The sequence below is a fragment of the Argentina silus genome (assembly GCF_951799395.1).
Source record: "Argentina silus genome assembly, chromosome: 16".
NCBI lineage: Eukaryota > Metazoa > Chordata > Actinopteri > Argentiniformes > Argentinidae > Argentina > Argentina silus.
Window position 1 is genome coordinate 14,176,950 of NC_139670.1, and position 27,418 is coordinate 14,204,367.

General features: G+C 41.7%; 1 protein-coding gene across 4 annotated transcripts; it reads left to right on the forward strand.

Annotated features, from left to right (window-relative positions):
• Positions 1-1,455: 1,455 nt before the first annotated feature.
• LOC310817597 (paired box protein Pax-2a) lies at positions 1,456-27,418 on the forward strand (the record flags this gene model as incomplete). Of its 4 annotated transcripts, none has more annotated exons than XM_083688239.1 (10): positions 1,456-1,504; positions 3,018-3,183; positions 4,002-4,199; positions 8,029-8,108; positions 8,330-8,449; positions 15,246-15,421; positions 17,949-18,063; positions 24,978-25,085; positions 26,905-26,991; positions 27,278-27,354. In XM_083688239.1, 10 exons carry the CDS (start codon positions 1,462-1,464, stop codon positions 27,352-27,354), a joined length of 1,170 nt encoding a protein of 389 aa, XP_083544365.1. The 4 variants fall into 4 exon arrangements, with proteins under 4 accessions (XP_083544365.1, XP_083544362.1, XP_083544363.1 ...); XM_083688236.1 differs by having other exon boundaries at positions 1,462-1,504; positions 15,210-15,421; positions 27,297-27,418; XM_083688237.1 differs by having other exon boundaries at positions 1,462-1,504; positions 27,297-27,418.

Below are 27,418 nucleotides of genomic sequence, written 5' to 3' on the forward strand. Positions count from 1 at the left end.
CATTAGGCCCAGTAACACACAAAGTTTCCCTTCTGTGGTGTACTTCTTTAACACCACTAGTGTCGGTTTAAAGGTATGACAAATGAAACGAAGGAGCGCCATCTACAGAAGGTGTGGAGCACTGCGAAGTATTGACACACTTGCCATCACCAGTCCAATTTCACCTACAACCCCTACATTCCTACCCAGTCAACGCAGGTTGTACATCAGGAAGGTGGTAATGATCATAGAATCAATAAGGAATACAAAAGGTCAATGCTTCGACGGCCGATGATGTCAAGTCTAGGCCTCCTTACCCCTTGCAATGATGCTTCATAGCATAGCTTACCTAGCCTATTCCTCAGACAACGTTTGTTTACATGGAAATGTAAACACATGAATTGAGCTATGCATGTATTCCATAAATCGAAAAATACTTGTACGAAATACATTCATGTCATTACAGGTACAGTATTACAACGATGGCACTTGAAGCCTAGAACTTTAGCATCACCCCTAAAAGAGAATGTCAACTTACAAAACAGCAATTGCTTACAGTATGCGTTATTTGTACAGTTATATCAACTTGTAAAATGTCTAAAACGCTGGTACTGTAGGATACATTCAACAAAACTTAACTGTAAGCTATTCCCAGATTTGTTAGTGCATAAATCAAATGATTGAATTGAAATATTCAGATAATATTAATCAAAAATAGTTTTCATTTACCCCTCATTCCGTTATAATGTCTGCAAAACTCTGATCGTAAACTCTGAATCAATTCCATGTTTATTTCCCTCCCCTTTCGGTGTGTCAGACCAAAGGACCTCCTCATTTGGGCTCCAGGTTTTTGCGTTGGCGAATCACAAAGTGTTGGAATCTATTGCCTTTGTCTGACAAGTCATCCATATAAGCAAGGGTGTCTGCGGAGGGGAGGGGGGTTGCAGCTTTTAGAAACGCACACACACGGAGAGGGGCTTCATTCTCAACCCAAAGATTCAGGCTAACGCATCCCATTGTAGAGGAAAGGGGAAGCCACCAGACTCCCACAGTGTGTCCATGTTTCTCCTGTCATCTCTATGCGTATCTGAACGTACCCGCAACCGGCAAATCAAGGCCGCCAGGATCTAGGAAATACTACAAACTGGACTTGAGCATTTTTAGACTTATGGGTCGTCTGTTCGTCATCATGTTCTGAAAAAACATCTCATCATTCCAGGTTTTGAAAATATTGATAAACATTTCACGTTTATGAACCAAACGTCGGTCATGTTCTGCACCTGACAAGCCTCCATTCTCGGCACGGACTGTTATAAAGAAGGCAACTTTTGGAAGAAGTTACTCTCCCTCCAATTGGCTAAGGACGGGGGGCAAAGCAAGACTTCAATCGAATAGAATATTTCCGTTTCTTCACATTTGTATCTGCATTACGAAGGCGAAACGGCGACTTCAGTTGATTATCCGTCTTTTCTTTGCTATCCAATGGATATTCACTGCAAAGCCGACCCGTTCTCAGCGATGCACCGTAAGTATAGCAAAAGAGTTTTTGAGATTATTCCTGTTTACACGCAAACGGAGCCCGATACTAGAGCATAGTGTTAATATAATTATTGACGAGAACAATACCCAGAACATTTCATTGAAAATACACAAAATACAATATCAGACTTGCATGCACCTGTGAACTGACAAACAAGAACCTCCTACATTTTCGTTTAGTAGCCTATACATTAGTAAACCAAATGCAAATTAAATCAAGTTCAATAAACTGAAAATCTGGGGACATGGTGGAAATATTTTACTCATATAGCCTTCTGTATTGACAATGTGCGTTTCTCAAGGCCGTCGCACATGCTAAGATTGTTTTTTTAGATCCGCCTACTCTAAATTGCGTGTTAAAAGGCCACCAAATACTAAACAAATGCTTTCGTTTCGCTGAATTTAACGTTTAGCTTAAACATTTCAAAGTAGAATAAATGCAAGAACAGGTATTGCCAGCGGAAGAGACACGAACAATCGGAAGATCCCTAAGAGTCAATGACAGGTCCATGCCAATTTATTAGGGCAATATTATGATAAGTATATATTAATTGTTTAGCCAAATAACACTTAGAAATAAACAAATGCAGAGAAACAGTAAGTTACAATATTGAAATAACTGGCAGATTGTAAATGCATTTGAAATAATATTTTGTATAGGCTATAGGCCTATGTATATTTTTAGATGTTCTTTTGCACATTCATTTGAATAATTAATCCCCTCTTCATTTACTAAATAATATGTAATATGAGTAATCAAAGCACTTTAATTATTTATAATTACTGAGCAAGGAAAATGAAAGAGCGTGTAACTTAATATCCGACAACCGGAGCCGTGGGCATGCGTAGACAATATAACCGCTCTGAATTAAACGAGGAGGGGGTTATAAACACGTATTATAATGTTTGCAGCCATAGAACATATAATAGGCCTAATCAACGTATGGTAAATCTTCAAATTATCACATAAACAATATGTGCCAATGATTTTCCCTTAATAATGCCTTAATTAAGCCTTTCCTAATTGAGGTGTAAAATGCAAGTACAGTATTGCACTCGAACCGATTACAGTGAACTTTATTCCCTGTACGGTTACTAGATGCACAAACATACAGTATTTCACTGTTATGAACGTATCTAACATGATGTTGCTTCCTCTCGTCTGATGGATAAAATTATTAGTCTACAATGATAGTTATAGGTTACTTGACCTTGTCAAGCTCCTCTCTGAGTACAAACTTAACGAACATACAAAACATGGGTCGCCTATAGAATGGAATTCTATGCTGGTAGTTTAGACTACAATCCATCTTAGCCTAATATGTCGGTAACAAAATACGATTAAAATCACAATCAAGACCATGCATATATATTGCGCTTTTAAATCTAGCCACTAGGCCTGTGTAATAGCCAACAATGCTGATAGGCTGAGGTGATATACTACTACAAACTGTATGTAATGTTACGGTTTTCTGTCTGTGCTGTTGTCTCCCATATAGGGCACGGGGGTGTGAACCAGCTAGGCGGGGTGTTTGTAAACGGCAGACCCCTACCTGACGTGGTGAGGCAAAGGATCGTAGAGCTGGCGCACCAAGGAGTGAGACCCTGTGACATCTCCAGACAACTACGGGTCAGTCATGGCTGTGTCAGCAAAATACTGGGCAGGTAAGAGTAAAACGAATCATGCGACGCACGCACGGTGCACCCTCACCTACACATGTTGGCAGATACGACAGAATTGACCGAAAATACAACACATTATGGCAACGTTGACAGACGAAACATGCAAGTGGGTATACCTATGAAAACTATAAACAATAGGTTGGATTATCTGGAATAATTCTTATACATCACGAGAAGAGAAATTTCACTGTGTATGGATACACAGTTAAACTGGCATCCCATGAGTGAAATATATAGCGCCAATATCAAATTACAAATTGTATTGGGTTCGTGTCAGTACGACATTTGAATGTTTTTAAAATATTTTTCAGCTATCAAAAGGATTTTAAAAGGTAGCTATTTGTTTTATGCACTTGGAATGTTTGTCAAAAGTAGTAGTATATCAACAATGGTAGCATGTCATTTTAAATTAACTGCATGTTTCCTTAATTTTGGCACAGACAATAAACTTGGATACCATTTCAATGGGGTGTATCGGGAAGGGATACATAGTAGCATACATAGTTTGGTTACGTCTTTACCAATGTTTTGTTTTTACAAGGATTAGGCTATACGTCACTCTGCCTCTTACACTATATATATACTGTAAGTTTGCCTCAGAATACCTTCATATTTTGGAGGAACATTTTGGAAGAATGAATATCCCTTTCTCAAAACTAGACGCGCCAAACCATTTTGGGTGCATATCACTCGAGTTCCTTATACAGTCACAAATCTGAGGATGGTTTGACATGGAGCGTTTTATCCAGAAGTGCATGGTAGATATGTCTTGATCAATTTGTTGTTCACTATTTTCACAGATACTACGAGACCGGCAGTATAAAACCTGGAGTTATTGGGGGGTCCAAACCAAAAGTGGCCACTCCAAAGGTTGTGGATAAAATAGCGGACTACAAGAGGCAGAATCCCACCATGTTCGCGTGGGAGATCAGAGACAGACTGTTAGCCGAGGCAGTTTGCGACAATGACACTGTTCCAAGCGTCTCATCAATTAACAGGTAGGTCTGGAAGGTGCATTTTCTTTCTAAACTGTCATTAGCTATCATTATGTGCTCAACACGCTGAGAAATTTTTATCGTGATTGGGTAACTGCACAAATCCCCCTAAATACAGAAGAATCCCAAATGATGCTTTTATAAACTGGCATGCCTAGTTGTAAACATTTGTCACTCCGCCTATCCATATGGTTCTATTTTTATTTTCAGGAACCTATATGGCCTATGGGCTAATATTTTAACTAATCCAAGCTGAAATGTTTTTAAGTTAGCGATATAATAACATAGGCTATGTCTTTGGTGTTGCCCTTCGGTGCAGTAAATCAAACATGTTCGTAGTTAAAACGCTATTAACTGCTGCTTGGTAGGTATACAATACAGGCTATATTAGAAGGGGTCAAAGAAAGGTAATTGGAAATAGCCAGGAATTCATCACAGTTTTTTTTCTTGTTAACTTTTTTCGGTTAACTGCAGAGGCCTAGTACATACTGTAGAATATAGCGTAGTGTTTGACAAACTTTTTCGCCCATCGAGGGTGGTCTCAGAGGTGCAGTTCAATCTTTCAGTCCAAACTCCCTCAACAATCAGCAGTACATCTAGGACTGAGTGAATCTGTCTAGATGAAAACCGATCAATATACGGTGACCAGATCCCGTGGCTCGGGAGGTATAAAGCACAGCAATTGTTCAATAGCAGATCTAATGTGTTAGAGTGGAATTTTTCTTTCAAATAGGTTAGCTGGTTTTGGTTCAAGTTTTGTATAGCAATGGAAATATGCGTCCCCTCTTCTTTCTTATGAAAAATGTAAATATATTGACAGACGTTCAAGAGGTATTAGCGTTGGAATACTGTTTAATAGCCTGTTGTAATGCGACATATACAATCCTCTAGTTCTTCTTCTAATACATTGCACCTGTAATTCAACCTCTAATCTCAGTGTCAGTTGCGTTGTGTTTTACTTCTCCCTGTGTTGTGTATTGCAAATAAAGTAGGCCCCTACATGGGAAAGGCTAATAGCCTGCCAAAACATTAGTTTGGTTCTACCTGCCAAACCTGCCATGGGATGACACAAAAGAGCAGTTGCAATTTTCATTAAAAAAGCATATGGTTTAGAAATTAATTAGAAAATAAAATCTAAGTAAATATATTCTGAAAACGACTACAAAATGATTCATTTGGAGAGGAGCCCTGTGCATCATGTCTTGTAGGTTCAGATAGTGTAGGCTATTTGTGGCTGTAATCAAAAGAGGCTAATTTGTTTTATATGCTTACACAAAGCATTCATTTTTAAAGAGTGATAAGTAAACATCACCGCTAAGACTACTTTGACTATAGGTATAAGATCAGGGGCTGTGAGAGAGGGAGAGAAAGAGACCCCCCACCCCCACCCCCCTCCCTTGCCCCCCTGCCAGAGATCCCCGGTGATGAACTTTGGTTAAGAGGCAGTGTTCCATAGAACCAGCATCAGCATTACATTTTAATGAGCTGACGGGAGAGCATGGACAGCTTCACAGAAGACATCTTTTAAATAGAGAAAGGCTGAAGAAAAATTCATTTCATGCCTCGTGGTTGCTTAAAAAGCCCTATTTAAGCAGGCTCAGACACATGTATGTGATAAATTCAAAATGTACATTAATATCATTAAAAGCCCCCTGTAAAGTTTTCAATTCTAATTAAATTCCATATTGGCTATTTTGAACTAGAAAGCCCTATGTGTCTTTGTTTATGTGGGAAATTAAAATGTGAATACAAAGAAATGTAATTCTATTACCCAAAGATGAGAGCTACTTTGAATTTCTTTCATTGCATAATGCTCAATATCTCCCTTTGTGAAGTAACCTTTTAGCAGATGAAAAGAACAGTTTCAATGTGTTACCACCTTATCCTTACCCTAATGAAACACACATACAGTACATATACAAATACGTATGCACTGCACGCACGCACGACACATACTACACACACTGCATGCATGCACGCATGCACGCACGCGCACACACGCAAGTGTGTTAGTTCTAAAATAGTCTGCAAGGCATTACACTGCGATTTTTCCGTTTCAGCTAAATAAAACACATCAGTTGCACAGCGGGCTGGTATTTACTTCACAGTTGCTGATATAGGGGCTCATTTCTATAGCACATGGGCATTTGCTACTATAACACCCCTTAGACAAAGGAGAGGACTGTGGCAGCTCCAAGGTGTCTGTGGCAAACACACTGACCTCAGGACTGTTGACAAAAGAGGATGTTCTAGCTTTAAACACTTTTCCCTTGCATGCATTATTAAATGTTACAGAGATGCTGTTGTACTCGGTGTCTGGGCCACCGCAAGGAATTACCTACAAGTAACGCTACCTACTAGTAGACATAAAAAAGGTCCTCAATGGCGCTCAATAATATTGATTCAGAGGTAAAGCAATTTTAATATTTCTTCAGGGGATTTTCAGCAACAGCTAAGTCATTAATTCATTCTCCCAAATTGCTTATTCAATATCAAGAACATGGATTCCAAATAAAGTCTTTGGATTTATGTTGCACACACGAGTCAGAGGGTCAAATAACTGTTATGGAGAGAAGTAAAATAAAATAAAATAAAATATTGATATGTGGTCTCTGGATAGGCTTGTCGTTTTGTTGCTTTGCCCTAAGGAGAGTTTTGACAGTGTTGGATATTTTACTCCTTGCCCTCCTCGTAACCAATGTCAATATTGCAGTTATCTTAATACATCTTTGAATATCTTAGCCCTGAAGACTACAACAGAAATTTTGTACTGAAGTTTAAAATCTAAAATCTAGGTTGTGCAAACATTCCATTGATCAATTTGATACCAAGGCATAGCAATTCGATTAGTATCATAATCTACAGGAATAAAAAATATTTTAAAATACAGTATATATACCTAGAGTCAAAAATGAATATGCAAAGTCACAACAGAGCCACCGTATGTTAAGAAATCAACTAAACATGAACTATGGTGTGTACCAACATGGCAGAATCCTTACTCAACCTTTTACACCTTGTGTTCTCAAATAGGTAAACCGTGTCATACATGATGAATAGTTTTAAAGTTTACAAATTATTGTGACAGCTCCCTTTTTCCCCAAGTGCCATTCAGATTAAAGGAATCTAATGCTGGCGTAAGCTTGTGCAAGGCAATAAGGAACTATTGCTTTCCTGTCACATATAATTTATAGCTTTCTATTTGCATCTGTTTGCGCGTGTGACTAATCCCCAACTTTTTCTCCCCAAGCCCCGATCAATACAACCTCATCCACATTGGCACTGGGGGCTGCTGGTTATACAGAGATGTTTGATCTGGGAAGCAAAGGGCCAGCAATCTCAGATACCCCTATAAACCCCTCCAGAGTGGGAGGGAGGGAGAGAAAGAGCGAGAGGGAGAAAGAGAGAGAGAGAGAAGGAGAGCTGATTAGTGTGGGCCAGGTAGAGTTAGTGAAGCTGATCATTGAGGTGAATTGATGTGATTTCATGCTTTGTTTGCAAGATCACTCAGACCAAAAGTGCAATGAAGACTTTTCTCTGTATCTCACCTTAAAGGTACAGTCAGTGGGTTCATTACATGTACTAGTATTTCTATCTGGAGTATTATTTGATTGGATCCATTCATAAGGGGTGTCTGCTGCTGCTTTCTCTCTCTTCCGAGGAATCCAACATAGTGGGCTATATATAGTACTAGATGTTATAGAAATATGCATTTTAGGGTGCAAAAATAAGTTAACGGTGGCCTTAAAAGCAATGGTCAAATCTGAAGCTAATGAAACAAAGCCAGTCAATGTAGAAAAAGCAATGACGGTGGCTTTTCTTTACTGTGCAGGATCATCCGAACAAAAGTCCAGCAGCCTTTCCACCCGTCTCCTGATGGAACCTCCCTGTCGACGCCAGGCCACACCATCGGTAAGATGGCAGCTCACTCTGTCAGCTCAGTCATAACAAACGTTTCCACCCTATTATTTCCAATAGCTTGGGGAGAAGCATTGTAAAATTACTATATCCTACACTACACTCTTACTATACTATCTGGCAACATAAGAAGAATGAATATCATATGCTGTTTTTTTGGTGCAGTTTGTTTGTACTGGGTCTGTAGATTTCATTGTATTGTTTCATTCTCTCAGTACCGAGCCAGGCCTCGCCACCAGTCACTAGCGCTTCCAACGACCCAGTGGGGTCCTACTCCATCAACGGCATTCTGGGTATTCCACGATCAAACGGTGAAAAGAGGAAACGAGATGACGGTAAGAGAAAGGGATTTCTTTGTGAGAATATGCAAAAATGTTGTGTTGACTGACTCAGAGCATGTTGATGTGTTCACATAGCTTACCTAAGACAATATAACACTGCTCAAATCACTATGTTTTCATTCAAAATGAACAATAGCATTATTTGATCTCACAAAATGCAATATTCACAATCACAGCCACAACGCACAGGGTAATAGTGAAAATCACAAGTGCAAAAATCCAAGATTTTAATACTACTCGTGTGTCAATAAGAGGAGGCGCTTTTTGATTTGAAGACATGACCTCCACTGTTGTCTTCTGCAATTAATCTTTGTTGAAGTGATTAAGAGGGGCTTAGATAATTACATGTCAAGATGATGTAGCCAAACACCTAGGTCAGTCAAGAAAAGCACTACCACCCTGGAAGACATTTTCCCACACAAGTACCTCATCCACTCCTCTCTTTCTCCATCTGAAAGACTAGGTTAGTGGATAGACGAACCCCGGGGGCCATATAGATTATTGGTTCTGTAAGCAATATGCTTTCTAATGTCACTACATAAGCGTCTGGAGAGAGTAATGAAGCAGGTGCTATACAAACCCAGCTGTGTTACTGTGTGGAAGAAAGGGACTGATTTCGGAAAAGGGCAGTTATGTCAAACTGGGTTGGGAATGAGACTCTTATTTTCTGCAGTACATCGGGAGGTGGATAATTAGGGTATACGATGTAGGTTTGCATACTGTCGTTTCCTTTGGCCTGGCATTTGCTGGGAAGCGCAGGGTTTGTGGGATACTGAGTGGAATCGATGTTTTATGTGTGTGCATGGAGGGGGGGATGACTAATGACGTGTCAAAGGTAGATTTCCTGGCAAAGATATAAAAACCAGCATGACGTGGACATGGCAAATGACATAATCAAGCCTTTCCCGGTACGAGATGCGAAATCGCAGGGCATAATGCAAACGTCTGACATTTTCAAGAGTTCATTTTCAGACATTCTCATAGACCCTTTCATATTAGCCAGGGTGTAATGTCTAGTCATTGGATGATAGAATGCACATTTCTATGCAGATTGATACTGAAGGACAGAGAGGTATTAGAGGGCATAGAGAAGAATAAGGACTGTGAGAGGAGCTAGCCTGTTTTTTGAGGTCCTCTAGGTGACAGCCCATGTTTCTATGGCTATTCAGTCTCAAATGATCCCCCTGATGTGCTGCCATTTCCGTGATTTAAGTGCTCGGCCAGCATTCCGATGAAAGAGCAGAAAGCAGGGAGTGTGTGTGTGTGTGTGTGTGGCTGTGTGTGTGTGTGTGTGTGTGTGTGTGTGTGTGTGTGCGTGTGCGTGTGCGTGTGTGCGTGTGTGCGTGCGTGCGTGTGTGTGTGTGTGTGTGTGTAGGGGTGTCTGTGGTTCTTATATACTCCCTCACCAGCCCAGTCAGTCGCTACCTACCTGGAACCACAGGCCATAGATAGTTTGTCTTCCCAAAAGATAAACCCCAGGCCCAAGTCCTACACAACTCATCCAGAAAGTGCTTTAAAAACAATGTCTCGCCGCAAGCTACAGTTTGTAAAAAATAGTATATTACACCCGATATTGTTGATAGTATTGTGCCTACACTGTATTTTTGTGAATTACAGTTCGCAAAATCATCACATCGAGTTGTGTAGATTGTATTTACGGGGACACAAGACATACTCAAACATAATATCTACTCATTATCATTATCATCATTATAGTTATTAGTCTTTATCTCAAACTCAGGAGTGTTTTTTTGTTTGAAAAGCTGTTTGTTATGCAGCCGTATTTTGCATGAGTGTGACAGAAGGTACAGTAGTCTGTCTGGCAGTTAATGCAGGATTTGCACAGTGGCCAAAGAGTACCTGAGCCTATAGTATTTAACTTGGTAAGCCTCATTACAATGTTGGCACAAACAGTCATTATCACGGGTGAAAAACATTGGCAAAAATCAGCCATGGCTGGGTTAACCTAAACAGTATGCATGCAGCACGTACAGTTCCAGTGAAATGGATTGACTGTGTAGTCCAGAGTATTTGTTTTAGACCTTGCTGTGGCTCCCTGCCAGTGGGGCAGACAGCTCCTAAGTTCCAAGTCAGCAGTGCCCTTAAAAAGAGGTCCCCATTACAAGAGGGATGTTGGGATAATGTAGTGTGACACGCGTTATGTACACTGGGTCTGGGGAAGAGGAGCTTCAGGGACACAGGTGTCATAAGAGCCATTAATCTGCCATTGTCATGTGTTATTGCAAATTAAAAGTAGCATGTTACACTTGGCAGCTATTGTTGCCGATGGAGTGCGGAGAGAGAGAGAGAGAGAGAGAGAGAGAGAGAGCAAAAGAGAGAGAGAGAGAGAGAGAGACCTCTCGAGATGGTGTCTTCGGTGACCATGGCTGTCCGCAGCACGCTTAACAAAGTGACATATATGAGAATTTGCAATTCCGCCGAGAAAAGCTATTACCTCACAAATTAACATCCAAGCCCCCCCTCCCCCCAATCCCCGTCCCCCTGTCCCCCCGCTCAGATGGTCTGGCTACTGGAAAGACAAAAGAAATAGCTCAAGGCCCTGAGATTCTGTACTATCAGGAAAGGAATTGGCAAGAGGAAATGCATATTACAGCTTGTGAAATACAGAAAATATTTTTGCCCTAATGAGAATGCACCTTGACTTGAAGTTATTTCATGAATTATGTACTGTATGAGAGAATGTTGTTTTGTAAAATGGATGCACTGAAATTAGTAGTGAATATTAATGTACTGTTGGTCTAACCTACTGTTAGTGGAATCAAGCTACCGACCAAACTGGTATTTGGTGGTGTGTTCTATTGGCCTCAGTACAGCTGGAATGATTATGACAGATATAGCTCAGAGGTTTCTTGTGGAAATAATAGGCGATGAAGAGAATGATAACCCATCAAGTGTGTCCATTCTTTCAAAATCATCTCAACTAGCTATTCAATATCACTCACAATTTGAACAATCATTACAGTAGCCTTATGAAGTGGGCCTTATTAATTTTTATCATTCTGAAACGCTTTGTCTAAAGCTTTTTTTGCTTGTATAATGTGAGAAATATTACAAGACAAATGACATAATAAGATCATCACATATTTCAAAAGGCAACAATAATAGCCAGTGGCACCGAGGATAAATGTGGCACCGTGCTTTGGTTCTGGGTGAATTAATTATGTCTCAAAGCTGAGCGTTGTGAACAGTGGGCTGAGAGTATAGATGAGTGATGGAGGAGGCCAGGATCATATACAGTTCTGAGTTTGAAACAGCTGTTTGGGTGAGAGGGAGAATTAACAGACGAACTCAGTTCACAATACCAGACTCTGGCACAGACTCTTCATAACATTCTGCTAATGTGGAGCCCTTCTCTCTGAGACCAGCGTAGCCAATAGTGAAAGAGTTGTCCTTGTGAAGTGTCTGGGAGTATGTGCTGTATACAAACAATGAGATAATATAAGGAGCATATTTGCATTCAATTTGTATTTGATTTGGTTCACATTATCAAAACATTAAATTTGACAAATGTGTCTGAACATTTCCAATTTGATACAAATGAGTTTTAATTTGATGGGATTGAAGCAATAATTGAATCTAGTTGTTAATGAGGGAGCAGTATTACAAAAACACAGCTCTGTAGTGCCTGGGAATCATGAACATATGTGTTTTGGCATGTTATTCAAACAATGAACAAAAAAAAGAGAAAGCTCATTTAGTTGAAAGGGGCTTGGTATGACCCCAAGGTGCCATTTCACCTCCCTTTGCCTCTAGTCTGGGCTAAGAATTCCATGAAGTTATTACACCCAATATAACCACAACTTATCAAGCTTATATTTTCACAACATGACTTTGGTCCCTTCATTTTGTGCCATTATCACCTGTTGTTTGAATAGTAATATCTATCGCATAGTTTTCTTGTCTATGTCTAGAGTTTATATACTGATGTGTCTGGCAGGTAGTCAGTCAGACAGCCTCTCTCCAGAAGCCCAGAATTGCGTCGGCTCAACCTCCTGCTGGGGGTCGTGACCTCCGGGTGCCAAACCCGCAGAGAGGAGCCTGTTTTATAGAGTTGGTTATCTGATCTGATAGAGTCTGGTCCCTCGTTACCAGAGTGTTAATGCAGAGTGATGTCAAGATGAATACACTCAACTCTGTCAGTGATCAATAACAGACCATCGCTGGGGACAACTCAGTTGACACACAAACAAAGCCATCTTGGTGCAGGATTACGACGACTACGCTTCCATAACAGCAAACATGACAAACAACCCCCCCAAAAACATGTACCGGCACATCGTATTTGCAAATGTCATTCAGGGTATGTGTGTCTGATTACTCGTGGTGGCTCTGCAATTACAAAAAGAAAAAAACTGCCTTAAACGTATTAGGGATTCATCAAACTGATTTATGTACCTTTAAGAAATGTAATAGGGTGGTTAAATTGAGCTTGTAAATGTCACGAACCAAAAGAGCTTTCCACCGCCACCGCCACCGCCACCACCGTCATCACCATCACCACCAGCATCACCACCTAAAGCCCCATCTCCACCAGACATGGGGAAGACAGTCCTTACATGACAGTAGCAGTGGTGTCATAGGAGTATGTGGATTACAAATGCCTCTGGAGAGAGATAGTAAAGTGACTAAATGGGACCTTCACCTTAACTTGAGTGCGAACAGGCGTGTGTAGGTTGACCTGGGATGGTTTGTCGTGTGTGTGGGAAGTGTATTCTCCACCCTGGTGAATGACAAATGTGCAAGTATTGATCATGTTTGCTACTCAGGGCTGCCTGCTGGAAAGAAATTAATGACTCTATTTGCTTTGGTACCAAAGAGAACAATTGAGTTTGATAAAGCAGCAACCGGCAGTAGCGGGATGAGAGGCCCCCAGTGGAGCTGTCCAGGAAAGATGCCCCCTCAAAAATATGCGGTCAGACTCTCCTTCACTTCAGTTCTGAAGAACATAGCTCAGCATAGTACAGAACACCGGATTTCTAGTCCCCGGTGTCTATTCTGTACAGAGCCATAGATCATTCTCCACGAAAATAGAGTAAGCTAGCTCTTACATAGAACTGCTGAAATGCATTTATTTTAGGATGTAGTATCTGTATATGCACACTATTTCATTTTGTGTTGACCTGATCAATTTTTTTTTCTTCTATCAAATATTTGTAGTCCAGGTCTTTCAATTGTAGCTAATCCAATATTGACATGTGTTTTCAAGCACCTTGCAGTTATATATTCAACCCATATACAAACACCACTCACATATACACACCCACTTCCCCAATAAGCACACACACACACACATATATACACACACGCACACACACAAACGCACACACACGTGCGCACACACACACACACACACACACACACACACACACACACCCAAGCGAACGCACACACACACACGCACACACACACACACACCCAAGTCTATATAGCCCCTTGATACGTTTTGTTCTTCATGGGAGTCAGGTTCATCCTCTGGCCTCAGCCAGAGATATAAAGGTCAAGCAGTAGAATGGAATGGCAATAACCCTCCGAAATGGTACCATCAGAGAGACATGATTGATCAATTGAATTCCATGGCAGAGAAAAATGTGGGATTAAGTAGAGTATTATACGCACAATGAGTTGAGGCATGATGTTCATTTCAAGTTCATTTCAGCTCCCTCTTGCTACCAGATCAGGCAATCAATAGGGGCCTTGCATATCATATATCACCGCTCTCCCGTGGACGAGAGAACATAATCTGCCGCAAATTTAGAATGACAGATTTGTAAGGGAGCTGAAGCTTTCTGGGGATCCATCCACGGAGGAGGAGGAGGCTGGGGGCCTGCAGACACCAGCCACTGCAGCCTGCCTGGCGGTGGGGGGTGGAGGGGGGCGGGGGGGGGGGTTGAGGGGTGGGTTGCACGTGGGGGGCGGGGGGGCGGTGGCGGTGGCGGGGGGCTGGAGGTCTGTAAAGGGTTTAAAGCGTCGCACACAAGTGACAAAGGGAGAAGCTAACGCATCCCTCTCCCAACAGCGGGGTAATCAGGTCAGGAGTCAGGAGAGAACGAATGCCTCTGTTTGGAGAGGAGAGCCCTTATTCCTCTGAGAGATGATTGAACTAGACTGTACCATTTTATTCAGCCCTCTGTCCATTGGTGTTACCAAATGAAATGCTACTCCTGGAAAAAAAAAATGAGAACAGTATTAAATTGTGAAAGGGAAATTGTGCTTTTAAATCACAGCTTCTTGATTTCCATGAGCGCAAAGGGGAGTTGGGGAGCTGGGGAGGGGGGCGGGGGTTGGGGGGGAGAGGAGGAGTGGGCGGGGGGGGGGGGGGGGATGGGGGGTTGGTGGAGTGGAGAGAAAAAAAAGGGAAATCCTCTGCCTGGGAATGAAAAAGCCACTGTAATAGCTGCAGCTTTCATTAAAATACATGGTCTCCACAACAACTATATATATTTGCACTGATGGTAATCCATCAATTACCACAGGGCTTTCACATCATGATGGTGCTAATACTGTGGGGGGCAGGAGTCTCTCTCCACTGCTGGTTTTGCCTGTACATGTACTGTACGTGATGCACTGCAGTCAGTGGCTCACCACAAACCCATTAAGATCCATTCCAAAATCGGCCCTTACTGAATTTGCGACGTATTTCAATCTATCAGTACACTCCTCTCCCAAGCCCCCACAGTAGTAATGTAAAAAGCCATGGGGTGAACATATAGCTTAAGTGAAAGCCAGCTTCCAGGGGCAGAATCTCGATTGTTGCTCTTTCTTCTTGTAGATGGTTCAGATGGTTCTGGCCCACACAGTGATTCTCAGGGTAGTGTGGACAGTTTACGGAAGCACCTAAGGGCCGATGCCTTCACTCAGCAGCAGCTGGAAGCTTTGGACCGGGTCTTTGAACGCCCTTCGTACCCTGACGTCTTCCCCACATCGGAGCACATTAAACCAGAACAGGTTAGTACCACCGCCATTGTGATATATAAATCTGTGTGTCTGCAACACTCATCTCATCCACATGTATCCTTTTCTCCAAACAGTGATATTGTGATTATGCTGTATAAAATAATTTCCTGCTGTTGAAAAAGTAGATCTCCCAAATTCTCAAAATCAACTGACATCCCCAAAAAAATGTTTTCATGTTGAGAGGTTCTGCTATTGTATTTACTTTTAGCCAGAAGGCCCTAGAATATTACACTGCAATCTAATTAATCTGCTCCTGCTCTCAAAACGGGTACCGAAAATAAAAGGATGGTTAAACAATAATTCCACTGTATTACAAAACAGCATGTAAAATGCTGTAGGGATCTCAAGGAAAACTCCCACATCGTATTGATTTTGTGATGAAAAAGCACATTCTTTGGATCCCCTATAATTGAGAATAACAGAAAGGCAACATGAAATGAATCAATATCTAGATTTTTCTTCATTTTTGCTGTGTTATTCAACTGGACATGTTTGCCTTATGCCCTGGTTTTCTAATTCTATGTCATTCCCCAAAGTGCAATGACTGAAACTAGTATATGAAGCCTATTATGTTGTAAGATTTATCACTGAAATGATTTTATAAATTGTAAACAAAGCAGGTAGCCCTGATTCATTTACACAAACCTGGGTATTGGCTGCTTTCTCTGTTTGATGTTAACACCACAAACACAGCCGTCTATCCATCTTCATTTACTAAATTAAGAGGCATTCTGAGAACGCCACCCCCACCAAAAGCGACAACAAGAAAACCCTTATATGTACGACTTCTTATTAAAAGCTCTTGGCTTATTACAATGGATAACCTTTATTTACTCTCATTAGACTATTAAACAACAAGAGACTATTAATTTCTCCCATGAAACTACAAGTCGGACCCATAAAGCAAAAGCAATCGCCTAATTGAGTTCATTTTAATTTCTCTCCAATCGGGGCGAATTACGCAGGTGATAAATCAGTGGGACAGGCCTCACCTCCAGAAGAGGGCCTAATTTGCAGCTAATTACAAAACTGATTTCTACTGGAAGATCAATACCAAAACGAATTGGAAATGACTTGCAATCACAAAGAGCGTCACAGAGAGTATTAAAAAGAAGAGGGGAAAAAGGGTAGACTGAGAAAAAGAGGCCAGTCGGAGAAAAAAAAGAGGGCCGGGAACAGTCCAGAAAAATCAGTTTTAATTTAATGCAATATTAATCAGAGCACTTTCCCTTTCATGGATCCCTCTCTCTGTTTTTTTTTTCACTCTGGAAAATGTGTCCCTATTAGCCAGTGTCTGGGTTCTGTAGAGGGGCATTAAAAACCCATTCTGGAGATGCAAAACTCAATGGATTCACCCCTCCCACACTTCTGCTAGCCATTTGGTCATCCTTTTCAAATCTATCTTTTCAGTTTTTTTTCTCTCTACCCCTTTATCTGCATGATAAAACGTCTGTTCGGCGTCTGAGGCCTTCAAGAATAGAGGAAAACATCCGCAATTGTGCCAGTGAACAGTTGTAGCAGACAATTAGAGTTTATCTGTGATAGAAGCAGACAAGAGTGGGGTCACAGGCGTTCCCTGTGGGACCGCAGCCCACTGAGGCACTCAGACACACACTGGGCTTTGGACAAACATTGTCAACACAGAGACTCCGGAAGTCTGATCTCATTAAAAAAAACTGCTAACATCTGCCATGAGTGTCTTCAACCGCTTGACAAAGGAAAGTCAGTCAGTGGAGAGAAAAACTCTTTACAGCAGAGTATTGTATTCAAATCTAAAAATAGAGAATGTCCCGTGCTTAATATAAAATGTGTTTCTTTTTTAACTATGATAAAACATACTTTTGTGAATAGGAGGCAAGATGGATAACACATTCATTCATTGAATGTGATATTCATTTGTGTGATAAAATGCGGTTTAAGGTTGTGTGAGTAGCAATGAAATTTAAAAGCAAATTCAAAATTAAAAGCAAAAAGGTGAATGGTGTCCCTCAAACAGGGCCACATGGTGTGTCTGTAACAAAGCAGAACTGCTTTTTCCCTTGGCTGATCAGGGGTATGACTGCAGTCAAGCACAAAGGGCCAGCTGACGCCTTGGCTTTTCACTCATCTCAAAATCCTACTTCCTCTCAGACAATACCAAAATACATTCATGATATGCTTGAACTGCCTCCCTGCAGCTTGAAATAGTGAACACACACACACACACACACACACACACACACACACACACACACACACACATGCGTGCATCCACACAAATACGCAGACACACACACACACACACCAATACGCAAATGCACACCCACATCCCAAATGCACACCCACATCTCCCACCCATCCAAACACCCCACACCTACATCCACACCCACACCCACCCACACACACACACACACACACACACACACACACACACACACACACACACACACACACATATGTGAAGGAAGTGATTCAAGAGGAGAGGATTTTCATCTTCAGCATCGTCTGGTTGTGTAATTATTCAACTATTTTTTTGTAGGCTAATGAGTACTCCCTCCCATCCCTGAACCCTGGCCTGGACGAAGTCAAGCCCAGTTTGTCCTCCAGCACCAACCCAGACCTAGGCCCCAGCGTGTCACAAAGCTACCCTGTAGGTAAGATCAAGTACCATACAGTACGCCTGCAATTACGCTGCCAAGCCACAGCTTCAGCTAAGGAGATTACTGTTTAGTACACTGTAACAAACGGAAAAAAGTGACATGTTGTGCAATGCAATTACATGGCATTTATAAGATGACCTAAAAAATAAAAACAAATACTCAACACAAAAAAGAAAGTCAGTGTGCAGATTTTTTAATAGCATTGTTGACTGACTGTGAGCTGAAAAGGTGGTCCGCTGCGTTCCAAGCTGTAGCAGCCGTCATTCATCAGATTTTGCTGAGCAAGCGGGCGATCAGAGGGGCGACTGTGCTGTTTTGTCACTGTGGGACAAGGACCTTTGATGTCAGCACATCACAACTATGATTGTGTACTACTGAGCTCCACTGGCAAGGTCTTAACAAGTCACCGGGAGTTACAGACCGTTTGTTTCTCACCGCTGCTTTTCTTGTCCTTGTGGCTCGTGACTTTTGTAAAACATGGCTTCTAGCAGGTGCTTTTCAAACCATGAGTAATTTGCTACTTTTGTAAATACACCATAGCATCTCTGCTGTCTGACTAAAACAGCCTTTGATCATTTTCCCTCTCCTCTCACTCCCTTTCTCACTCTATATATCTCCCTCTCTCTCTATCTCTCTCCCCCTCTCTCCCTGTCATAGTTAATGACTGCTTCACTAATTGAAATATTGTTTCACTGTTGCCACTGTTATTACCAAGAAGAAGGTTAAGTTTACTGAAAGTTTACGATTACTGTCGGGCCCAAGATTAATATACAGAGCTTTTATTAAAATTCATATAATTATGCAGCAGTCATCAAAGGCAATGGGTTCTGTGTGGGGGAGGACAGAATGATTGAAAATTGCAGCGTCCCCCATCTCAAATGATAGCCAGGCAGCCTTATGAGAAAAGAAAGAGGCCTTTTTCTCATTAATATGTGGGTGGGAGGTAGATTTCCCAAGTAAGTCAGGCCTCGTGAGAAGAAAGGTGTGTGTTTGTCCTTTGTGCTCGGCTGGTTCTATGAAAGCAGGCCCAGTTAGGGTAGCCCACTGTAGGGCAGGTGGCTTTGTTTGCACCTGGGATGTTTTAGAGGGGGTATTTCTCTACAGAGGGGCCCACAGAAGGTTTGCTATGTCCCTTTAAGAGATAAAGACCCCAACAGGAGAGAGAGAGAATTGGCATTCATGTGCTCGAAAGTCATTTAAACTAGGAAACTTAAGAGTTATTCTATTGAAGTTTAGTTTTATATTTATTTATTTACAACCATTCCTCGATCCAACTCTTCTGTATACCACAGCCACCCACTCTTCCATGGCACAGTCATGGCACAGTCAAAGTCATTCTTAAAACTTAGAGAATATGCATTGAAATCAAGCAAATTAATGTGGAACAGTAGTTTGCATTGGTTTGACTTTCTGTTTGTACCGGTAATTATTGTCACTTCTGCTTTTTGGTTTTCCCTTAGTGGCAGTTTCTACTCTACTGATAATTCCTATGCGGTGTGTTCAGGTATATGGCCTCAGTGATGGCTGAGTGTTACAGTTTACTTGCTAGCGATAAGCCCAGCAGAGAAATTCAAGCCAAGCTAAAAGTACTGAATTATCTCCAGCATTTAGGCTGTGATCCAATTTCAAATTAATTGTGCCTTTACGGGGGAAAGAACTGGAGATTATGTTCATCCTTAAAATGTTTTCTAACACCAATTAAAATGCCTGCAGTTATTGATCTTGTTGATTTTATGTCCTGGAATTTGCATAATCTATTAAAAATGAATGATTCATGAACTGCTCATTGCCAGCAGAGATCGGAATTCTCAGTGAACTGAAAGGCTTGAGAGATAGAAATCTTTTGTGTCCTCTGCTTATCCTATTAGGGCTCAAAAGTACCTGCAAAGCAGGCTCAAATAAGAAAGGGATTTAAGGCATTATGCACATCATCGAAATTCAGAGGCAAGAAGCCACTTCCATTAAAACTGTTTTTTTTTTTTTTTTCTTCCTCTCCTCCACGTTAATACTGTATTACCTACTAAATAGTCCCTATTACCCAATAAAAAACACCTGCAGGTCCCCTGAATATGTGAATGGGACAATCGTATATTGTGTGGTAATTTCTATTGTTGATATGGGAAGTTATTTCTTTTGATGAATTTCCATAGAGAGATGGATTTCATCTCAAGTGCCTCTTATTCTTGTTCATTTAAAACTGCTTGAAATTCATAAAAGGTGAGTCTTTAGGGGTAAAATTATGAATACCAGGAGGAGGGGCACTGAACTTTCTGTGTGTTTTGAAAAATAAATGGGCAGATTACTTCGATACCGGTAATTGTCCTGCATTTCGACCATAGTTCTATGTGTTTCTTCCAGTCAGTCTGCACAGCAGTGTCTCCATGGCTTGAAGAGCAGGCCAATCCCCTGGGCTTTCAAAAGGAGTTTTGCACATTGCTACAGAGCGACCGCGACTGCGGCCGCATACTGAGGCCTCTTTAAACCCAATCCCTGCTGGGCCTGTTAATGGGAGTCTCCCAGGGTGCAATTTAGCCCCTGTGTCAATGGCATCCTCCCCCTTCCTGAGTCCTAACAGGTACTTCTGAGGACTCACTTGCCCTTAAAACAGGATGTCCCTAACATTCCCCTAATATGGTCATAAGAAACTAATTGAGGCCAGTGCAGAAAATGATCAGATTTCCTCATTTGAGGCTCTGAGACAACAAATGGTGTGTAGTAAGTGCTGCTGGGGATGTGAACTAGCATGAAACCCCAAAGACCCGCTGTTGTCCAGTGAGCAGCAAGCAACAGTCAGGCAGCGAGCCTGCCGTTCCTGACGTGTGGCCTAATGACAAACTGCTCTCCTGCCATCTCACAGGGGAACCATAGGCCCAGGCTCCGAAATTAATGCTTATTTCGTCTTCACAAAAGCAAACTAACCTTTGAGCACACATTTGATAATGAATGACTTTCATCCAGTGTTTGGGGAATTAAAGCAATTTGGCTCTCCAAACATTCTTTACTTAGTTGTAATTAATTAGGGTGCAGAGATTTTTTGGCTGGTGATAAATTGCTTCATTCTGCATATAGAGGATGGAGGTCAAAAGATTTGGTTGTTGTTGTAGCAAACATGAAGGTGTCCCTGTCATGGTAAATTTAATACTCTTCCTACCAAAAGAGTCATTCGCAAAGGACTTTGTCGCTGTGCCAAATAAAAACAAGGTCAACTGTTTTTTCAGTCAGTGTTTTTGGAGGAACCAAGCTGAAGTAAATACAGTGGTGGACATTCTGGGCAACTGTCTAGTTTTTCTTCACGTTGCGATGAGGGTGTTGGGGTTGAAATGAGACTCATGGGTTTCTGTCTGTCTTTCATACAGTAATCAGAAGTTGGCAGATCGAGTTTTCGAGGGTTAGCTCAGCTGTCTTCAGAACAGTCAGAAACATCATATCATTAGTTTCTATGTTCAGTGATCTTGAACACAACATATATAGTGTAGGTCAGTGTTGAATGGTACCCTTGTCATTCAGATGGCCACTGTGCAACTGCAAAGCTAAAAACACTAGTCTTCTATGTCAGGTAGTGTAGCTTGTTTTGGTTTGATGGTTTGACGCATTTTGTTTCAGTCCTTGTGTAGCACAAGCATCAGATTATATACAGAAGAATTTAACGTTACTAAAGACAGCAAAGTAGTTCAATAATGCCTAATTGAATATCAATCATCATTCACTAATGTAGCTTCCATAAACAAGTTATTTTCCTAACTGGAATCCAAAGACCCAAAAATATTTTCCTTCCTCAAAATCAAAAGATTTCTTTTCCATTCCCCAAATTACGACAGAAATCAACAGGCTCTCCTCACAACAAACCTCCTCGAAAAAATCTTTGAATTGATTTGTGTGTGGAGGGAAAGGAGGGCAGGGGAAAATAGGTTGATTTGCTGGCGTTCAATCTAAGGGGGCTGTCAGTGCACCAGCCGATATAAAGAAGGCCTTCTTTTAATGAGGAATCTCTACACACATCTCTGTTGTACAACAACAAAGGCTAGAAAGCAGCTAATGAGGCTATCATGCTGTACTGAGAGCTCTCCCAACCGGCCCCTCAGTGAAAGAGGACTCTGAAGGGGACATGAAGCAACAGTCACAGCACTCAGGGATGATAGCCCACTGTAACTGGGACGACAAATAAGATGGATCTGTATTTAATCAAAGTTCATAATGGAATGAAGGTGATGATCTTGACTCAGTCTTGCTAAGTGTAAAAAAAATAAAAAAGCATTTGTGGTGCATTTTATTGTGTAATATTACATGACCAATTGCTAGTGGAGTTATGGTTCAAAAAATGAGAAAGAAGATACCCCATGTCTCAGGAGCTTAGCAAATCCATTAACCTTGCTTTACAATTCTCAATCAATCAATCAATCAATCAATAAGCCCATTCATCATAATGCATCCATTATCTCCACAAATGCTCATTCATGGACCTGTAGTTGTACCCTATCATGATGACTGAAGGAGGCTTTAACCACACTCTTGAGATGTGACAAAAAAACATCAGCCCTCGAGGCCTTAATGAAAACAGGGACCCTTCAGCTATTGTGCAGTGCTTAGTCCCACACACAATGTGCTCTGTGTCTGTCAGTCCTCTGTGTGTGCTGTTGTCCATGCATACTGCCTAGCTACCCTGCTTTACACCACCCATGCTTGACAAACACACACACACACACACACACACACACACACACACACACACACGCACACACACACACACAAGCATGAACGCACACACGCACGCACACATGCATGCGCACACAGACACACACACACACACACACACACACACACACACACACACACACCACCCTTTCTGTTGGACCTCCCACCTATTCCCACTGTTCCCTTTGACTTATGTGCACTGGCTTGTGGCTGACTAATTCTTATTACAAATGAATGACCTCACTCACTCATGACCTCACTCCTCTAAGACTTAACCACTAGAACACTACGGTTATACTATATAACACTTTCACACAGTACTAAATAACATGATCCTTTTTTTTTTACTTTGTATTTCACATAGCACTAGTTGTCATTTGTAAACTATATGATAAATGTACATCCATCACCTACTGTATATGTTTTGACAAATTCATCATTCATTTTTTTCTCTTCTTTCCTGTGTCTCTGTGTGGGCATACAGTCCATGTAACATGTACTGTATGCACTCATGTCATTCTCTCATGTTGTGCCTCTATGTATCTATCTCTCCCTCCATCCGGCAGAAGCTCTCATCCATCCATCCTCAGCCTGCGTAAAGCAGGAGCCGTATGAGGCCTCCATGGCTCCTTTCACCCCCTCCTCCTCCCTGGTGGAGCTCCAGCTCCAGGCCTTCCACCCTGGCCTCTCTCTAGAGGCCACAGCCCCCTCATACACTGCCCATCATGGCCCCAGCTACAGCCAGTATGCAAACCAGCCTATACTAGCAGGTACATAACAATCACCAGGGAGATGGCATAAAAGAAAATAAGTGGCAGACTTGATTTTGCATAAGCTATGCAACCAGTGATACTATGTTTTGGGTAGTTGGATTTGCAAGTAGATTTGTGCTTGTTAACAATATCAATTGAAAATATGATTTATTCAAAGATGGTAGGCATACTTGGCAGTTAGATTTACTTTGTGCTTGTTGTGGAATTCTTACTAAGTAAAGTATATTCCAGGAGATATATAAAATGGATATTCATATAAAATGTATATATCAATTATGAAAAAAATATGTAGGCCTAGAAGCAAACACTTTAGAAAGCCTGAAGCTGCCTGAAGTTGAACATAATATTACACCCACATACTCAGAAAATAGGCGTAAGCAATAGTTGGATATAATTTTGTTTTTAATTTGTCATTTCAAAAACATTCACTGGTTGATGAAGGGTAACATCTGAATAATTTCTGTTGCTGTGTCAGCTGCCGTTAACTGGAAAAACGGAAAACCTGCATAAGCTCAGTGATGCCCTCATAAAGCTACAGTAGGCTCTATGGTATCATGGGGTATTATGGCTACTGGCTAACTCATTAAGGCCTATTTGGGAGCTTATTTTCCCCCTTGAATGGCGGTGGCCCTTACTGCTAACAATGTAGCAGAGGGGCCTCTTCAACCCTGGCCTTGGCCAGACCGGGTTACATGCGGCGGCTCAAAAGGCCCGGTGGCTGGGTAGGACACCCAGCCGTCACTACCAATTACAGGGCCTGAATACGGAGCGCCTCCGTGCGGCCCTGAGTGACGCTCTGTAGAGGGGCCAATATGGACGGGCTTTACAGCCGCGCTCCGCTCTGCCCCAACAGAGGATGAGGAGAGGAGGAGGAGAGGAGGAGGAGAGGAGAGGAAGAGAGGACAGGACGGCTCTGGGGTTCAATAAAGCGTGCTATGTTTAGACAAGTTTGAATGCGGTAATGAAGAGGCTTCTTCTCCCACATACGGCTGGGCTTTGATTCAGCTGTTCCTCCCACGAGGCCATTGGTCTGTCTCTCAGCTTTCAGTTTAGTGTTTGGAGAGGCAGAGTGACACTTTGTGTTTGCTTTGACAGTGTAGCGGACTAGGAGGAGCATTAGACGAGGATTCTGCTCACTGGTTTTGTGATTCCAGAGACACATCATAAGGCTCTGCTGTAGTTATTTTTCATGAAATAATAGCTATGAATGTACAAAGTCCTTTGCGCTCAGCGGGACCACTCATTTAAGGCAATAGGGGATTCCGAGGTGTGAATTGAATGCCTACTGACTAGTGTGTATGGAGGTCGTGGTACCTATTGGGATGAGTCTCTGTCTGTTCAAAGGAGTGTGATTACAGTGCATTGTCCTGTTGTTACTCTACAGGAGGTTTTGTATTTCCCCTCTGAACATGTATTGATTTTGCGTTTGTTTTCTCTCCCCAGGTCGAGATATGGCCAACACACATACAACCCTACCTGGGTATCCCCCTCACGTACCCCCTACGGGCCAGGGCAGCTACCCCACCTCAACACTCGCTGGAATGGTTCCTGGTAAGTGAAATGGATTTGCTCATATTAATGTCAGTTAACCCGTCCTGGAAAACAATTATTTAAACAAGTAAAACCCATGAGAATATTATCATGTACTCCAACTGTACCAAAAGTAACAAAATATCAACTGTGTACCTAATAACAATAAGATACTGTATATACTGTATGTCATTTAAGACGTAAGACTGGAAGTACAAAGAGACCATCACACACAATCACACAGGTTAACACATGCAGCATTGACCAGTGGGATGGACATTACACACCATTGTACAATATGTAGGGTTTGGCTTATGAGTCGATCAGACAAGCTCAATAAGTGATCGGAGACTCAACCTAAGGACTGTTCCTAAGGACTGTTCCTAAGGACTGTTCCTAAAGACTGTTCCTAAAGACTGTTCCTAAAGACTGTTCCTAAGGACTGTTCCTAAAGACTGTTCCTCACTCCACCTTCTTAGCTCATTATCCCCTTGTGTGGGCATTCTCAAGGGCCATCGATAAACAGCTCTCTGAGCCCGTCTCCCCCAGCCCCAGCACTCAGGAGCACATCCCTTTCCCCCTCTACTTAACCTGCAGTTCAGGTTCACAGCAAACAGTTAAGGGTCACAAGGCAGAGGAGCATGGGAGCCCAGCAAATATTTAAATCACTCTCCGAGGGGGCTAGCCTAGTGTTTCACTGCCAGCCACCGGGATAGGATGCATTCTGGTCCTGGGCTGGTGCCCCCCCCCCCTCCCCACACACACACACACACACACACAACCGCCCCGACGCACACCAACACCGCCGCCATTTTTCTTTGAGCTGATTAACCCATGCGGAAAGGAAAACCAATCGAGTGCACAGCTGTGTTAGCAAATCATTAACCGATTCCAATATTCATCAAAGGACTTCAGCTGGATGAAATACTGACGAAATGCACACATTCGTTTTTCATATACTTTTTTATAGCACGGATTACAACAACAATTACCAAACAATAGTATCATTCATAACAGAGAAAGAGCTACTTTATTGTTGCAAAACTATTTTCACCTTGCATTGTTAAACTGTTAGAAATGGTATTTGGTTTTAGTGATAGAATTCTATAACGGTTCATTTGGTTGGAGAATATGATGCATTTTTCAAGCAGATCTCTAATGTTCTCATCAGTCACAAACAGTAACATGGGGGAGAGAGATCCTCTTAATCCTGTGGCTATAGGTTCTGTGTGCTCCCCCATTCATCTGACCCACAGAGACTAAGATTTAGTGACAGGCCCCAAACACTGTTAAACCAGAAGCCATTCCTCACCAGGTTCATATAAAATCTTGCCTTTATTGTCTCATAAAAGAAAGAAACGTGTTGGACCAACAGCATTGCTCACTGACATGGTCTAAGTTACTTCCTGGGCAATGAAATTCTGGAGCACAAAACAGTAGACCCGAGGGGGGGGGGGTTAGTTTCCTACAGGGAAACTGTTTCCTACAGGGAAGAGTTTATAATGCCATGACAACCATAAAAAAATATGCTAGGAAACTTGTTCAAACCAAAGCCAAAGGGTGTTTACAGTATTTCCAATGGTTCACAATAGGGTGTGTAAGATAATGGGTAGATACAGTATGCAGTAAGTGAGACGGGTAAGACCACAACTGTCTTTTACAACACATCATGTATTGTTCAGTGTTGCATAATTTAAATGAAAAATAAATACATTACTTGGTTGACTAGTCTCAAATTGAATTACTCCATATATGAGGAGGAAGAACAGTAAGTCAAAGAGTTTCACAAGATAAATGCGTGACGCTTGAAAAATGCTAATTGTTTTGTTGTTCTTTTTAGGGAGCGAGTTTTCAGGGAACCCCTACAGTCATCCACAGTACACATCCTACAATGAAGCATGGCGATTCAGCAACCCAGCATTACTAAGTGAGTACTGTATGACTGGATAGTTCACAACAATTTATGCATTCAGTATGTCAACACAAAAATACTAAACTACACAGAAACAAAATATTTTTTTATTGGGTTAGTCTTTTTACGATAACATTTATTAACTCCATAACACTACTTGCAGTACACATACATACACTACTTACATACAGTATATTTACTCTGTTAGAATATCTTCTATTAAGTAAATCACAGGTAATACGTTGTTTTCTGCTGTGCTTAAGATGTTGTTTCAAACAGTCCATCTTCTCTTAACTTCCAGGTTCCCCTTATTATTATAGTGCCGCATCGAGAGGATCCGCCCCTCCCACTGCTGCCACTGCCTATGACCGCCACTAGTTACCATGGAAACCAAATCAACCTACAGGACCATGGCTTCAGCCTCCATGTGGCCCCGGTGTGA